Raw genomic sequence first — 17538 nt, forward strand, 5'->3', positions numbered from 1 at the left:
GTGGGAGAGAAGTGGGGTCGAGCAGAGACATCTTCTCTACAATTGCATTCAATAGGGAAGGATTGTTGAGGAAAGGCTTCAGTCGATGCCCATTAACTTTGAAGCTCTTGTCTGTGGATTCACTTTTGATCTCAACTGTACCATAAGGAAAAACATTAGTAACAACAAAAGGTCCAATCCACTTAGAACGTAACTTACCACCCATGAGACCAAGCCTTGAATTATACAGTAAAACTTTCTACCGAACCATGAAGTCCTTTCTAGCTATCAAACTATCATGGAACTTCTTAGTTTTCTCCTTATAGAACTTAGAGTTCTCATAGGCTTCCAGGCGGATCTCATCAAGCTCACTCAGTTGCAACTTTCTTTCTACTTCGGCCTGATCAATAGAGAAGTTGCAGGTCTTCACAACCCAATAGGCTCGGTGCTCTATCTCCACAGGAAGATGACATGCTTTGCCAAAGACAACCCAATAAGGAGACATCCCTATGGGTGCTTTGTAAGCAAACCTATGTGCCCAGAGAGCATCCTCTAGCCTGCTGCTCTAATCTTACTTGTTGGGCTGCACAATCTTCTCCAAGATCCTCTGGATCTCCCTATTTGAAATCTCGGCTTGCCTATTAATTTGGGGGTGGTAGGGTGTAGAAATTCTATGAAAAACCCCATACTTCTTGAGCAAGGCCTGCATAGATCTGTTACAAAAATGGGTTCCCTGATCACTAACAATAGCTCTGGGTACTCCAAACCTACAAAATATGTTAGATCTGACAAAATCCACAACAACCCGAGCATCATTAGTTCTGGTGGCTTTAGCTTCCACCCATTTTGAAACATAATCAACAGCCAAGAGAATATATGAAAAACCAAAAGAAACAAGAAAAGGACCCATGAAATCTATACCCTTAACATCAAAGTCCTCACAAAACAACATGGGTTGTTGAGGCATCTGCTGTCTCCAAGAAAGGGATCCTCCTGCTCTCTAACACTGCTCACAGGTGCTACAAATCTTCCATGCATCCTTGAAGATGGTGGGCCAGTAGAAACCACAATCAAGCACCTTACGAGCTGTCCTCTGAATGCCAAGATGACCACCAGGTGCAGAAGAATGACAAAAGTGCAGGACTGAATCAGTCTCGTGGTCTAGCAAGAATCTCTTGATTACCTGATCATTGCACAACTTCCACAAATAGGGGTCATCCAAAACATAATGTTTAGCATCGCTCTTAAGTTTATCAATTTGAGCTCTAGATGCCAAAGGAGGAAAAACAGAAGCAACTAAATAATTTACAATGTTTGCTAACCAAGGGGTAGGGGAAGGAATGGAAACAGTTAACATATGTTCATCAGGAAAATCATCCTGAATGGGCAAAGTATCCTCATCCTTAGCTCTCTCAATCCTACTGAGATGGTCTACCACCAAGTTTTGTGCTCCGCTCTTATATCCAAGTCAAACTCTTGAAGCTAGAGCATCCATCTGATCAGCCTAGGCTTTGAGTCAGCCTTCTTTAATAAGCACTTTAGAGCTGTATGATCTGTAAAAACAATGACACAAGAACCAAGCAAATATGATCAAAATTTATCAAGTGCAAAAATAATAGCTAAAAGTTCTTTTTCCATGGTCGTGTAATTTTCTTGAGCAGCATCTAATGTCTTGGAAGCATAGTATATCACCCTAGGCAATTTATCAACCCTCTGTGCTAAGACAGCCCCCAATGCATAATTTGAAGCATCACATATCAGCTCAAAGGGACCTGTCCAGTCTGGTGCCTGAATGATAGGAGTGGTGGTCAATGCTCTCTTAAGGCAATCAAACGCCTCCTTACACCTGTCATCAAAATTAAAATCAATATCCTTCTGTAGCAAGCTGGATAGTGGGAGGGCTTTCTTGCTGAAGTCCTTAATGAAGTGCCAGTAGAAACCTACATGGCCAAGAAAAGATCGCACCTCTCGCACGTAAGAGGGGTAAGGAAATTGTGCAATAACAAATATTTTTGCAAGGTCTACCTCAATGCCCCGACCAGAAATGATATGTCCTAAAACTATACCCTGCTCTACCATGAAATGACATTTCTCAAAATTAAGAACAAGGTTAGTCTCAATGCATCTATTCAAAACTCTGTCCAAACTATCCGAACAAGCATCAAAAGAGGATCCATAAACAGTAAAATCATCCATAACCACCTCTATGTAATTTTCACGAAAATCACTAAAAATACTAAACATGCACCGCTAGAATGTGGCAGGGGCATTGCATAGGCCAAAGGGCATCCTCCTGTAGGCAAAAGTGCCAAAAGGGCAAGTGAATGTGGTTTTTTCCTGATCCTCAGGAGCAATATGAATATGAAAATAACCATAAAAACCATCAAGAAAACTGTAATGAGATTTACCTGCCAGACACTCAAGCATCTGATCAATGAAGGGTAGAGGAAAATGATCCTTCCTTGTTGCTTGGTTAAGCCTCTAGTAGTCAATACAGACTCTCCAACTATTTTGCACTCTGGTGGGTATGAGCTCATCCCTCTCATTCTTAACAACAGTGAGGCCTGTCTTTGTGGGGACCACCTAGACTGGACCCACCCACTAATTGTCTGAAATAGGATAGATGATCCCATCCTGCACAAGCTTGGTCACCTCCTTCTTTACGACGTCTAGAATCACTGGGTTAAGTCTCCTCTATGGTTGTCTCACTGGTTTAGCTCCATCCTCCAATAGTATCCTATGCATGTATGTGGATGGGCTAATGTCAGGAATGTCTGCCAAGGTCCAACCAATTGCCTTCTTGTGCTTCCGAAGCACATGTAACAACCTATCCTCTTGATCAACATCAAGGGATGTAGAAATGATCACAAGAAATCTCTCATCGTCCTCCAAGTAAGCATACTTGAGGTTTTTCGGAAGAGGCTTTAACTCTCGTGTGGGTGTTGGCTGAACATCAAAAGGAACCAAAGAAGGGAAAAGGGGTTCCGCAGCCTGTACCTCAACCTACAAGTCAGATTCTTTTGTACTTCGTGCAACATGGTTAGTGCATTCTGACTCTATAAAGTCAAGACCAAGAGGTACAGCACCTAAAGTATCAAATTCAGATGCCTCATGACAATAAATTTCACATTCAAACTCATATTCAGATTCAAATTCAGACTTAGACTCAGACTCAATGCATGGAAGGCAGTTATACAGATCAAATAAAAATGAATGTTTCTTAGCATGAGAAGAATCAAAATCATGAATGTGCTCATCAACTAAATCATCAATCAATTTAGCACGAAAAACAGAATGAGCTTCAGAAGGAAATTTCATGGCATCCAAAATATTAAAATGAACAACAATATCACCAAATTCCATAGACAAGGTGCCAACATATACATCAATCTTGGTACGGGTTGTTTTCAAAAATGGTCTACCCAAAATGATTGGGGCAAAACCATGGCTGAATCCCTCCTCCATATCAAGAACATAAAAATCTGCACGAAAAATAAGTTCACCAACCCGAACTAAGACATCTACAAAACCTGTGGGGTGGGCAACACTCCTAATGGCCAACTAAATGACCACACTCGTAGGTTGCAAAGGTCCAAGAGACAGAGAATTAAAGATAGTTAGAGGTATGACATTAATTGAAGCTCTTAAATCAAGCATGACATTTTCAAATTTATTGTTACCAACAATGCAAGGTATACAGAATGTACCTGGGTCCTTACATTTTTCAGGAATGTGTGGAACAGCTTTACCTATAAGTTCTAATACATTTCTGCCCATGCTGATTCGCTCATTGCCCTTCAGCTTCCTCTTGTGGGTGCACAACTCCTTAAGAAACTTAGCATATCTTGGAATTTGCTTGATGGCATCTAGTAGAGGTATGTTCACCTCCACCTTCCTGAAGGTCTCCAATATCTCCTTATCCATCTCTTCCATCTTTTTGCTTGGAATTAATTTTGGTGGAAATGGAAGAGGGATAGGAGGTTGCAAGTCGCCACTATGTGCACTAGAAAAAGGTCCACCTGTATTCGAATTTCTGCTACCACCTGCAGGAACCTCAAGTGTAGGCTCAATTACAGGTACAAGTATTATTCCTGGTGCTGGTATTGGTGCGTCAATCTGTTTGCCGGACCTCAAGGTGATGGAACTCACATTCTTTGGATTGACCAGAGTCTATGAAGGCAACTTATCTAAATTTTGAGATTGTGCCTGATTGAGTTGAGTGGTCATCTTCCCCATCTGATTTGTCAAAATATGAATGGAGACTCTGGTCTCTTGCTGAAATTACATGTTTTTCATGGTCGTTTGCCACACTAACTCCTCCAATGAAGGCTCAGAAGTAGAAGGTTGAGCTGGTGGAGGTGCAAGAACATCATGTTGTCTCTGCTGCTACTGTTGGATAGGGGGAGGCACATATCTGCTGGGAGGCACATATCTGCTAGGACCAGCATTGTTTTGGAAGGGAGGGGATGGTTATTGTTGCTGCTATTGGTTAGACCATCTGAGATTGGGATGATTTCTCCAACCTGGATTGTACCTATTGCTGGAGAGGTCATAACTTTGTTGATGTTGTTGTTGGACAGGAGGTCTGTTGTAAATATTTGCAGCATATGCTTGGGGCGCCTCAGAACCTGCGAAAGAGTCTTGCAAGGAGGGACAAGCATCTGTTGGATGATTAATTAAAGTACAGATGCCACATACCCTTGCTACAGATGCAAATTTTTTATTTGCAACAAGTTGAGTCACCAGGTTGACCAATGCATCAAGTTTACTCTCCAGTTTTTTATCTGCATTAGTGGCCACATCATGAACGCCTCTGATCACAGTTGCATTGTCATTTCTGGTACTAAATTATTGAGAGTTGGAGGCCATTTTTTCTATCATGTGCCTGGCTTCAACTGGGGTCATGTCACCAAGTGCTCCACCACTTGCAACATCTATCATACTCCTCTCCATGTTATTCATCCCTTCATAAAAATATTGTAGCAACAACCGCTCAGAAATCTGGTGGTGAGGACAGCTTGCACATAATTTCTTGAATCTTTCCCAGTACTCATACAAGCTTTCTCCACCAAGTTGCCTGATCCCCGATATATCTTTTCTGATTGCAGTGGTCCTTGAGTCAGGGAAGAATTTCTCCAGAAACATTCTTTTAAGATCATCCCAGTTGGTGATGGACCTGGGAGCCAAATAATATAGTCAGTCTTTAGCAACTCTCTCCAATGAGTGCGGAAATGCCTTCAGGTAAATGTGGTCCTCTTGAACATCAGGAGGCTTCATGGTAGAACAAACAATATGGAACTCCTTCAGATGTTTATGTGGATCCTCACCTGCATGACCATGAAACTTGGGCAACAAATGGATTAGTCCAGTTTTAAGCACAAAGGAACATCCTCTTCAGGATATTGAATGCACAAACTCTCATAAGTAAATCCAGGTGCATCCATCTCCCTAAGAGTCCTCTCACGGGGTCCATTATAAGGTTTTTCACCCATGTTTTCTGTTTGAATTGAATCAAGCTCAGATGCAACAGTTACACTAAGACTGTCACTAAGACTGTCACTATGACTATTACTATCTAAAGATGGAATGATATGCTCTCTAATTAGTCTATGGAATGTCCTATCAATCTCAGGATCAAATGGATGCAAAAAATCAGGGTTATTTCTAGTCATACGCTACATGAAACTACTACATGAATAGTGATAGTGAACAGTAAAAACTACCACAAAAATCATTAGAATCTTCATCTAAATTTGGAAACCATTAAAACTAATGCACCAATATCATCCTAAAACCATTAGAAACTACCATAAAAAATTTGACAGCAAAATTCAAAGCCTAACTATATGAACTACCTAAGAAAAGTTTGGGAAAATAGGGAAATAAAACTTTAAAATTAGAAGAAAAAAAATAGTAAACGACCTTTTTTTGAAGATCTAGCTGGGGCCAGACCACTTTCGCCCAATTCTGATAGATCTCATTTTTCTACACAATTTGAAAAAAAAAGTTTGCCCAATTCTAATAACCAGAGCAAAAGTTATGGTCATTTGAAGTTTTGAAAAAATATAGCTTCACAAATTTTTGTATCTTCAAAACTGGACCACCTTTTGGGCCTTTGTTTTTTTTCACACAAAATATAAGTTGAAAGAAGTTACCACACAAAATTTGAGGCAAAAATAACAAGTCTAGCTATCAAAACCAAAAATCACAATTAATTGAAAAAACGGTTACTATTCATCTAACACAAATCCTTTCCAGCTGATTTTTTTTTTATTCAAAACTTATTTGCAAGAATTGAAATTCAACACAACACAATGATGATTCAGCACACCAAATGGACTCAATATAATTGGTTAATGAGCTATGGAATGCAATAAAGATCAGTTATCACAAACACATGACAATAAATGCACCAAAAAACCAGACTCGACTTACTGTTCCATTGGTTTACTGTTGTATTGGTTCTCTAATTGCATGAGACTCAATAGCATGAATTCTTCAACTGAAAAACTTGTTAGACCTGTAGGGACTAATAACAAACACAATTACACAACATAACATGTAGTATGACACGAAAATGCAAGCATCAACTAAATCACTGAAACTGGTATATTGAAACTGATATACTCAAAACACACAAAACTTAACAAAGACTCTAAAACACAAAACACACAACAGAACACAACAAAAACAAAGAACACACACCCTTTTACAAAAATCAATGGTCCTCGGCAACGGCGCCAAATTTGACCGAAGACGTATTCGGTCAAATAAAACAATAAAATGCAGTACTAGGAAGTTGTCCTAGGTCGTCTCCCAAGGACCACTCTTTTTTGTCAAAGGATCAAACACGAAAAGGGGGGTGGTTTGGTTCAGAATCAAGGTTAAAACACAATAAAATGCAAAGTAGCCAGCAAGAAAAATGGATTGGCTCCTTGTTCAAATTGCAACTCTTTTATCCCTAGTTCTCAAAAGATTTCTCTGTTCATAACTTAATCCTTGTTCCATCCGAGTTAGCCAACTAAGCGAAGATTAACTAAAGATTTCCCTACACGAATTAAGCAAACGTATACAACATTAAACCTCCCCACAAGATTAAGCAACCTGTGACTTTGGTGCAGCAACCTGATTCATTAAGCATGAACAGGTGTTGAAAACATTTTAACACAGAGGTTTAATGAAGAATGACCAAGTAGAACAGAGATATACAAAACGTACCCAACCTCAACAGAGATTACAATCCACAACAAGGAGCCAACCCCAAGGGTTTTAGCCTTCCATTAAAACAGAAACGTAGACAGAGACAAAAATGAAAATGCAAGGATGAAGAGCCAAACGAAAATGAATAATCTCTATTCTTCAATGTGACGGTTCAATTTCTTAATACAAACAGAGAAGAAATGGAAGAAAAACGTGAAGAAAAAATTCCAGAAACAGGGAAAATGTAAAAGAGAAAGAAGAAGAACGTGGTCACATCAAGTCTTAAGGTTGGTGGCACTAGGTCCCTACTCTAGGTCCTAAAAACCCTAGAAAAGTCAAAACGGACCCCCAATCCAAGTCTGACCCAAATTTACAATGAAATAAACAAAATGTTGATGCGACGCTGATGTGGTGAAGTGGTGCTGACGTGGCATTTATCTCTTGAAGTCCAAAATTAATATCCAAGCCCAAAAATGCTCCACAATTAACCTGAAAATAATTGATAAACAAAAATTAGACCAAGTGAATCAGAATTAATTAAAATTCAAATTACTGGCCCAATGAATCCTAAATAGTAAAACTGTACAATTAATAAGTGATTAAGCCCAAATCAACAATTAAAATAAGTACAGAAAGATAAATAAGTAAGGGAGAATAATGACTCATCAGACCGCTAGGTTAGTTGGTCTACGATCAAAGTTGTTGAATGTTGGCATGAGGGTTCTTAAAACAAATAATTTGTACACATTACTTTCTCAAGAGGTGGTTGATTACATTTTATAGGTATCTATACCTATGAATCCAACAAAGATTGACACGTTTAACTAGATGAATGACCCATTGCATAGCTATACTATATTAATGGGATTCCAATCATTATGTGTGAAGGAACAAGTTGTGAAAACTTCAAATTGGAAACATCTTTTGAAGTTTTCTATACCAAAGAAGATGAAGTTTTTTCTTTGGAAAGGTTTGCATAATGCCCTTCTGATTAATGAGGTTCGATTATAGAGTAATTTAGCTTCGAGTGGAGCTTGCATGAGATGTTAACATGGGATGGAATCTATACTACATGCTACGCATGACTGTCCTCATTTGAGAGAAATTTGGATGTGGTTAAGGAATATTCCATCCTATTTTTTATCTTTTACGAGTTGTCTATTGTGGCTTAAGAACTTGGTTAATCATCTAGATGCAGCGGGGTTGGAAATTGGGGCATGGTGGATTTGGCATTTTTGGAACCATATAGTCTTTGAGACAGATCGGTCATGGACTATAAACTATGTTGTGAGATAGATAACATTATATATATCACATAATGCAGTCTACTTGAGGTCTAAGCCTCTTTGCTGACAAGATGACAAATGGAGCCCACCAAATGATCCCTTTGTCAAGTTAAATGTTGATGGAAATTGGCTAGACTATTCTCAAGTGATGGGATTGGTGGAGTGGTGAGGGATGTTGTTGGTAGATGAAAAAAAGGGATTTACGAACTTGTTCGAAGGAGGGGACCCCTTACGTGTAGAACTTCTTGCTTTGGAGGCAGAGTTGTGTTTATGTTGGGAAGAAGGGTTTACATTTCTTCTTTGTGAGTCAGATTATGTAACTGTTATTTTCATCATTTGTGAGTACCTATAATATGACTTTTCTCGACATAAGCACGCAGATATTATTGTCAATATTAGAAAGTTCTTGACCCATGATTGGCATATGTATTGTGATAGTATTCCTAGAGAGAGTGATATTGTTACTCATAGGTTGGCTAGATAGGGAGCCAATTTTTGTTCGGCATTTTTTAAATGGAGGAGTCCTCCCAATTTCATTTTGCTTGAAGTTGATTTAGATTTCATGTAGTTCTCTTTGTTTTTTTTTTATTCATTAATAGAGCAAAAAAATACTTTCAATTCAATTAGTTAATTTATAAACTTTTTGTTGGAATAAAAAAAATGTTCCACATCATCATTAGAACAAGTAAAGAAATAAGAGTTTATAAAGTATAGACGCACACACATAGACACATAAGGACATAGAGACACAAACACACACACACGAACACGCACACACGTGTACTTTGACCCATAAAAACAAATAAACTCATGATTTGGACTAGTAAAAAAACCACGTAGGGACCGTTTTTAAAATCAGGACAGCCCTTAGATTTTGATTAACTCGAAATCGGATTAGGGGAGACCACAAAAGTGATAGAGCTAAAACGTCCTAAATTCCACAAAATATGGACAAATGGAAGTTTAACTCACACACAGGTACTTTGACCCGTAAAAACATAAAACTCACGATTTGGACTAATAAAAATACCCTGTCGAAACTGTTTTTAAAATTGAAACACCCCCCAAATTTCGATTAACTTGAAATCGAATTGGGGGAGACCACAAAAGAAATAAAGTTAAACACATGCTAAATTCCACGAAATATGGATAAATGAAAGTTTAGCTCACACACAGACATACAACACATACACGCACACACGGAGAGATCCGGCCAAAAGCAACTTCAAACTAGTTTTATCATACAATCTCATTTAGTGCCCTAATTAATTATTACATCAACAAATCATTACATAACTATGTTAACTTTTTTCATTATCCGCAATCAAAATTAAACTTAAATAGATATAGTAATTATAAAAATGATTAAAAGTTAATGGGTACTTGAATTTTCTTTTACTTTTTTAAATTTAAAAACTATCTTGCATACTTCTTATCCTATCTTTATCAAATAAATATATCATTTTATATTAATCAATTAATTTATCAGTTAATTTTATCAAATTAACACATTTAATTCAACCAATTAACTTCTAAACTTTCTACTTTTTAACTGTTACCTTAGCTAATAAATTTTCAATCAATTTATAAAGTAGTTTTAGTAAACATACTCTCATGTATTGTCAACCTCATGCATCCTAAGAGCACCTCCAGCGGAGGGTGCTTGTGCTGTGTCTTAAAAATAAGATACGGAACTTATTAAAAATTCTCATTGGAGTGATCCTAGGTGGCACTTGAGTTGCTTAAAAATTTGTCAGTGTTACTTGTACAAGGCACGTTGCTTAGCATTAAGGAGAGAACTCTGATTGGCTAAAATGCATCTACCTGAAAAATGGTTCAGATTTAAGAAAATAAAAAAAAATTGAAAAGAACGTGTTCATCTTCGTCTCCTCCGACACCCTCCGCGCATGACCAGAACGGCAGCCGGCGACCACCGCGTGATCAGAACGGCAGCCAGAACCACCACAACCACCACGAGCGCCAGAACCCCTCCGCGTGCGACCCAGAACCCCTCCGCGTGACCCTCCGCGTGCGACCCAGAACCCCCCGCGGCCCCTCCGCGCGCGACCCCTCAGCCCAGACCACCTCCGCGCGCCGGTCAGAGAAAAGAGAGTGAAGAGAAGTGCGGTGGGAGAAGAGAGAATGAATAGAGAGTGCGGTGTGAGAAGAGAGAGTGAAGAGAAAGTGGGGTGGGAGAAGAGAGAGTGAAGAGAGAGTGCGGTGGGAGAAGAGAGTTGATAGACGTAAATAAAAAGAAATAAACTTTGAAGAGTCGTTGGAGAGGTAAAAATTTCTTTTTATTATTAAAATTTTTGATATATTTTTTATTATGTAATTTTTTTTATTATTGAAATATGAGTTGTAAAAAAATTGAGGTGGCAAAAAGTGTAATATGAGTTGTAAAAAAGTTGAGGTGCTTATAAGCAATTGCCATTGGAGTAAAAGTTGTAAAAATATAGTATGAGTTGCTTATGAGTGACGTGGCACAGTGTGACCCATTTAAAGTGGTTGGGAGTTGCTTATAAGCAACTCCCATTGTAGATGCTCTAATTAATTATTGCAGCAACAAATCATTAAAAAAATACATCAACTTTTTTCATTATATCCATAAATCAAAATTAAGCTTAAATGGCTATGGTAATTATAAAAGTTATTAAAAGGTTATAGCTAGGTACTTATTTATTATACGCAGTCCCTAAACATGTCCTTTTCGTGATTCACAGTACATTCACATTTAAATTTTAAAGTAACATTAATATTTATAAGCAATCTTTAGTAGATTCTTCTTTTACAGCAGCAATCTTTAGTAGTTCAGAGCTAAGCTTTTCTGGTTTGGAAAACAAAACCATGTGATCTGAATCTTTAATCAGTATCACCTCAACATATGGACCAGTGCTTTCGATTATCCACCTCTGAATGTCCTCCGTTTTCAAATTATCTTTTTCAGATATGATATAGACTTTAGATACCCTTCCATTCTTATTCTTGGTAACAGCAGTTTGTTCAGTCAATAATTTAACATTGTTCATGAAGGGAGGTAAGGGCCTCACCAAAGACATCGCAAGAGTCAAGTCCTGCATAGTAAGTAATTGAGTTTGGCTTCAATAATAAATATACCACATTTTTAATATTTGGGGAACTCTATTGTACATACAAAACTGAGATACAGTTTATCAAAATCAAAACTATTTTTAATTTTACTATACAAAGACTAAGGATTTAAATTCATTTGAAAAATTTTACCTCAGCTGGTGATAATTGGTACTCCCTGGATGTAAAAAATTCGAGTCCAAAAGATGAAAGGATCGGGGCTTTGTTTGGCCCATCCCAAATGAAATAATCTTTTGCCGAACTGGGTCCCCATCTTCTCCTTATCTATATAAATAAACAACACTTCTCAAATTGTCTGGTTTCATAATAGTAATTTAATAATGTTTTAATGAATTTTTATATTAATATATAAAACTAAAGTAAAGCTTTGTTAACGTGAGTTGACATCTAGTTAAAAATCTGGAAACTAATTTATCATCTTCTTTGTAAACGTATGTTCAAGTGGAAGCATTATTAACTGAAATTGAAAACCTTATGCGTCTTAATGCACACAAAGGACAATAGTATATAACGAATGCTGTAATGTCATGAATTTATGACAGATTATTTTATACTTCTAGTGAATTAACTTTCACTATTTAATTTTTAGTACATTATTTTTATAAATTTTAACTTTGACCTACTTAGGATTTAGAAAATTGATATAGACCCTACTAAAAAATTTTATTTTGCAAACGTGGACATAAAGAAATATATAGAACTTCCAATAACAGGTCAATGTGAATACTTTTAGTATAGGAAATTAAAATCTAAACTACCTAAATTTCTTAATAGGGAGTGTGATTCGACATGCCTAACAAATTTAGGATTTATAAATATTTTCCTTAATTTATCGAAATGCTTTTTCAAGAGAAAAATCATGACAGTCAAATGAACGTTAAAACAAATAATACTTCAAACATATAATTTTGATGATATTAATTAACTTATAATTAAAATATTGGTATTAGAAGGAGCCCTCATGTCACCCCTCCTTAATCTTCACTATAAACTTATTTCAATATGTCTAAAGAGTCGTATCTCGTTCAGAAATAGAGATTAATTTAAGATTAATTTATGAACGCCTTTTCTCTTTCCTGGAGTATTCAATTAAAAAATTTAAGATTCCAATATAGAAAGTAAGTGATCTTTAACCGTTAAAGATGACCAATCTCGTGATAAACATCAACAAAAATCTGTAAGTGATGAGTCAACAGTAGATTGTGCAACCAGTCAGAAAAGTACCTCTGCGAAGGTGAGGTTATGAGAGACAACAGTGGCAGTGATGAAAACTGCAACAGATATTTTCTGAGGATAATTTTCCATGGCAATAGAAACTGATAACCCACCAAGACTGTGACCAACCAAAATGACCTTTTCATCTGGAGGAAGGGAGGCCATAAAGGACATCAAAGGCTCATGGTACTTTGCAACCGAATCAATCTCTTCCATCTTCCTCGGATTGGTACCAGAAGCAGCCATGTCTAGAGCTGTCACATCATGACCACTTGATTTCAAGTTAGTGGCAACCTTATACCAACACCATGCTCCATGATTGGCTCCATGGACCAACACAAAGTGCTTTCCATTGACACAAAAACAGTGAAATAATAAAACAAGGATCACCAAAATGTACCTCTGCGGTTCAAACATCTTCATAATTTTGGCCTTGTTTTTCTTTCTTTGTTGATGACTTCTGCTATATACTAAATGTCTTCCTCTCTTGATCTACAATATGTCTTCTTTTTGGCTCAATAATTAATTTCCACTGGCTGAGTTTGTGTGGGCCACAAACTCATTGTCATATGTATGTAAACAAACGTACAAGGATTACAGGTTCTGTGGTAGTAACTAGTAGGTACGATATACATTTTGAGAGGGTACACAAATTATTTTATATATTAAAATGTTAACTCTGTTATACAATTTAGAAAATATTTATTATTTGAATAATATTCTTATTTATTAAAATATTACATCAATATTTGAATAAACCTACGATTAAATTTTGACACTTTCAGTAATAGTAATTTTATCAAAATCATAATTTTTAGAAACCATTATTCTAGGAAACATTTTTTTAATTATTTTTTAATTAGAGTAATTTTAGATATTATTTCTTTTTTTATTTATAAAAATTAAATATATTTTTTATAAAAAAAGTACTTACATTTATAAAAAAATTATATAACTATAAAAATGGTTACATAATAGCAGGAATTAAAAATAGTAAAATCAGAATTTTATAGAGATGAAATATAAAAAAAATCACAGACCAAAATTAAAGTTTTGTTCATCTAATGAAAACTAAAAACGTATATAAATCTAAATAATTTATATTGTGATATAAATTTAATTTTAACTATTGATAATTTCTTTTAAAAATTATTGATAATTTTTTTATACCATATTGAAATTTATTTTAAATAAAAAATGTTAAATTAAGAGAAATAAAAAATTAAGAAAAATAGTTAAATATCGTTCAAAAATAGTTCCTGAAATACTCTCATTCAAAAGAATATTTAATCTTATACCAAAATATAAATTAATATTTATTATAAATTTCAAATATAATTTTTATATTTTAAAAAAAAAAAATATATATATATATATATATATATATTTATACAAATTTTAAATATAATACAATTTATACATTTAAATATATTTTTTAATACAGTATAAAAATATGATGATCCTTTTAAAATGTATTTTATAATTTTTTAAAAATATTAGTTTTGCTTTTTATCTTTTGATGGTGACAATTATGTATTTGTTGTTTATAGCAGTGGACCTTGAATGTGTGGTGGAGTGTGTTTGTCGTCTGAAACACATGGGTCACCTTCTAAATGGCCACATGTTTCTTTTCAGTTTTAATAACTTTTGTATTTAGTTGAAACAATTATCATTTCTGAAAATTCGTTTTTTGAGCTTCTAAAATACTCTGTCGAATAAAAATTCCTTTTTATATCCGCAAAGGTGTTTGTTAATTAAGTATTTGTAAATTTTGTAGGTACTTGTAAATATTAATAGATATTTATGAATATTTTATGAAATTAAAAAATTAAAAATGTATTGAAAAAATTTAAAATTGTATTTAATGTTAATTTTATTAAAATATTAAATATAAATAATTGATATTAATTTTTGAACTTATATTAAATATTAATTTATTTAAAAAAGAAAAAATGACACCTTCGATAATTATTTTTACCGATACAATGCACAATATGATAATTTCAAGTTTTTAGAATGTTTTCAAACTCGATACATATGTACACATAAGAATTACGTACAATGTCATCTAAACCTGCTTATTACATTATTTACTGAATTTATATCTTCGGTGTTTGTCAAATTATTTTAGAAACTTATAAACACTTTTTTATAAATTAATTTGGTCAAAATAAATTTCTTTAGTACAATTTTTTTTATGATTTATAACTTAATTTTGCTAAATAAAAATTTGATGTAACATGTAACTTATAAGTTCTTTATTTTTTTCTTCTTTTTTATTTTTTATTCTCATTAATTTACTTGAAGTTTATTTTATTTTTTAATTTATAAATTATTTTTCATACATCTTATTCTTTCATTATTATAATGATATAAGAGATCATTATACTTTGTATAATACAATGTTATACAATGGAAAGCATAAAGTAATCAACTACATTAAGATTCTTATGCAATAATATTAAAATATTCATGCAACAGATATATATGTATAGCGTGTAGAAAATATAAAACAGTTTTTGTCAACATAATTGGAAAAACATAAAGTCCTTTATGAGGTTATATAATAATTCAGAGACATCGAAATGAGAGGGATCTAAAGATTTGTATAAGTATGAGACTACATAATTGAAGATGATTTAAGAGAATTAATTTGTACAACCTATACCAACAAAATGCATCTACTTTTCATAGTTAAGCATATGTTTAGCTTGAAGCAATTTAGGGATAGGTGTAACCTTTTGGAAAGTTTCCTAAAAAGTGTGCAAGTGATGATAAAGCACACTAAAAAGTCTTATGTTGATTTGTGGGGACAATCACTAATCCAAAAGGTGATTGGACATCTTAGAAAAGGGTTACCCACGAAGGGTTCTAATTGATGAAGGGTTTTAACCAATGAGGAGTTATGTGAAGTGTCATCTAGTAAAGTTGTTGTTACATTGGGAACCAAATCAATACAAAACTCCAATTCCCTATTGGGAGGTAATGTTGAAACCTCACATGGAAATACTTTGAGAAACTCCCTGGCAACTTCCACTGCATCCACCAATTGCTCACTCTCTATACTCATAAAGGAGAAAATCACAAAGCACTCAACTCCCTCATTTAGCTAATCATTAGCTTGCCTAACAAAGATGAATCCATCATTTTCAACATCCGGAAAGATTAAATCACTCTTAGCACAATTTATTAGGATATGGTTAGTAGATAACCAATCTATCTCCAAAATCACATCCAACCTAAAAACAAGTTAAATTCAATTGGTAGCTACACCCAAACACCTTAATTAGACATCTCAAACAAAAATATGAAGTAGTAATAGAAGTAGAAGTAGACACGAACAAATTCATATCTAAAGAACTCATAGATAACTTCAACTTTCCTATGCAATCATTAGACATAAAAAAGTGTCTAGCACCCGAGTGAAAAAGGGATAAAGATATCCTTTACTAGCCACTTTCCCCTTTCCTTTCACAAGGTCTAAAGTAGTGGAAACACCAAAACTTTTTGGATAAAGGGATAAAGACATCCTGGCTTAAGTAGTCATGTTAAGATAGTCTCTAGACAAATATCCAAACTTACCACATTGGAAACACCAAAACTTTTTAGATGTACAATCCTTAATTAAATGAGATCCTCCACATCTAAACACTTTACCCCTCGAACTCCTCTTTTTCAGTGTAATAGAAGGCTTCCTTTTGATACCCCTTATTGAGACTAGAGTCTATTATAAGGTTTCCTCTAACTACCACCCCTCCTAGACCCAACTGACCCCTAAGCAACCTTCACAAACTAGCTACCACCCTCCAATCTCAAATCTTAACTTTCTCCACCAGCACATGGAATTCAACTATGTCCATAAGGACAACAATCTTCTTCAACTTGTGCCTCAATCCTTCACGGAATTTTCTACATGTCCAAGCGTTAGATGTGGCTTGAGAATAGTATCTAGCTAGATGCTCAAACTTGATTGCATACTCCTACATACATATTCCTTTGATATAATCTCATGAATTCTGCCTCCTTTGCATATTTGACACTTATAGGAAAATACTTATGGAGAAACACCCTTTTAAAATTTTCCTATCTCATTTCCTCACCCTTAACTTCCATCATTTGTTGGGTACCCTTCCACCAATAATCAACCTCCCCACTCAACATGAAAACTACATAAGTCACCTTCTTATCCTCAGGGCAAGCCATAACCCTAGAGATTTTCTCAATATCACAAATATAGTGATCTTCCGCCTTCAAACTAGTATTTCCACTAAATTGAGGGGGATTTCCCTTTTTGAACTTTGCCAGTCCATGGTACTCCTATGGAACTATTGTCCTTATAACCTCAGCTATTGCTCAATTAGACTCCATCTATTCTAAGAAAACCTATTATTGTTGGGCAATCATAGTTTGTTGTTGCATGTTTACGATTTTTTGTAGAGCCGTAGTAGTACTCTATTGATTCACAATAGTTGCCATTATCTTGATAGCCAAATCTATTTGGGCTCTGTCAATTTGGGGAGTAGGCATAACAAGATATCTAAAAGGTTTACCCACCATTTTATATTGAGATCAATTAATCCATAAGGTAACACACAATAGAAACAATAATATAACACAACTTGAATAACTACACAATAAAATCATAACAGGTCCACCCCCACAAAGTGTCCCAAAAGAAACTCGACTGACTTTCATACAATAAAATTGTAATGAACTAACAGGTCTTTACACTTAGTATAGTACAATT

The 17538-nt window shown here is 34.9% G+C and overlaps 2 protein-coding genes and 1 non-coding gene across 4 annotated transcripts; 1 reads left to right on the forward strand and 2 right to left on the reverse strand.

Annotated features, from left to right (window-relative positions):
- Positions 1-979: 979 nt before the first annotated feature.
- LOC145956209 (uncharacterized) lies at positions 980-3756 on the reverse strand. The gene is made up of 8 exons (XM_083071775.1): positions 3687-3756; positions 3333-3461; positions 3061-3239; positions 2689-2982; positions 2479-2562; positions 2228-2387; positions 1672-2051; positions 980-1435 (listed from the first exon to the last, which is right to left on the reverse strand). Exons 1-8 carry the CDS (start codon positions 3754-3756, stop codon positions 980-982), a joined length of 1752 nt encoding a protein of 583 aa, XP_082927901.1.
- Positions 3757-4977: 1221 nt separating this feature from the next.
- On the forward strand, positions 4978-5083 carry LOC114915410 (small nucleolar RNA R71). The gene has a single exon (XR_003803388.1). It is a non-coding gene; the product is annotated as a small nucleolar RNA R71 (small nucleolar RNA).
- Positions 5084-11038: 5955 nt separating this feature from the next.
- Positions 11039-13344, reverse strand: LOC109792937 (methyl jasmonate esterase 1). 2 transcript variants are annotated; one of them, XM_083070791.1, is made up of 4 exons: positions 13192-13344; positions 12801-13045; positions 11709-11840; positions 11039-11539 (listed from the first exon to the last, which is right to left on the reverse strand). In XM_083070791.1, the coding sequence occupies exons 2-4, from the start codon at positions 13035-13037 to the stop codon at positions 11225-11227; spliced, it is 684 nt and encodes a 227-aa protein (XP_082926917.1). In that variant the 5' UTR covers positions 13038-13045; positions 13192-13344; the 3' UTR covers positions 11039-11224. The 2 variants fall into 2 exon arrangements, with proteins under 2 accessions (XP_082926917.1, XP_020207973.1); XM_020352384.3 differs by having other exon boundaries at positions 12801-13344.
- Between the last annotated feature and the right edge of the window lie 4194 nt (positions 13345-17538).

This window comes from Cajanus cajan, chromosome 3, assembly GCF_000230855.2.
Source record: "Cajanus cajan strain Asha chromosome 3, NIPB_CcT2T_4, whole genome shotgun sequence".
In the NCBI taxonomy this organism is placed as follows: Eukaryota; Viridiplantae; Streptophyta; class Magnoliopsida; order Fabales; family Fabaceae; genus Cajanus; species Cajanus cajan.

Excerpts from the sequence above, each read along its gene's own strand:
- LOC145956209 (XM_083071775.1), bottom strand. The coding sequence starts at position 3,756 with ATGGGCAGAAATGTATTAGAACTTATAGGTAAAGCTGTTCCACACATT. Across the intron at positions 3,462-3,686 it reads TGAAAAATGTAAGGACCCAG|ATTTTTATGTTCTTGATATG; the intron begins GTACATTCTGTA and ends TTTTTCGTGCAG. Across the intron at positions 2,052-2,227 it reads GCCCCTGCCACATTCTAGCG|AGCAGGGTATAGTTTTAGGA; the intron begins GTGCATGTTTAG and ends ATTTCATGGTAG.
- LOC109792937 (XM_020352384.3), bottom strand. The coding sequence starts at position 13,214 with ATGAAGATGTTTGAACCGCAGAGGTACATTTTGGTGATCCTTGTTTTA. Across the intron at positions 11,841-12,800 it reads ATAACCTCACCTTCGCAGAG|ATAAGGAGAAGATGGGGACC; the intron begins GTACTTTTCTGA and ends TTATTTATATAG. Across the intron at positions 11,540-11,708 it reads ACCAATTATCACCAGCTGAG|GACTTGACTCTTGCGATGTC; the intron begins GTAAAATTTTTC and ends CTTACTATGCAG.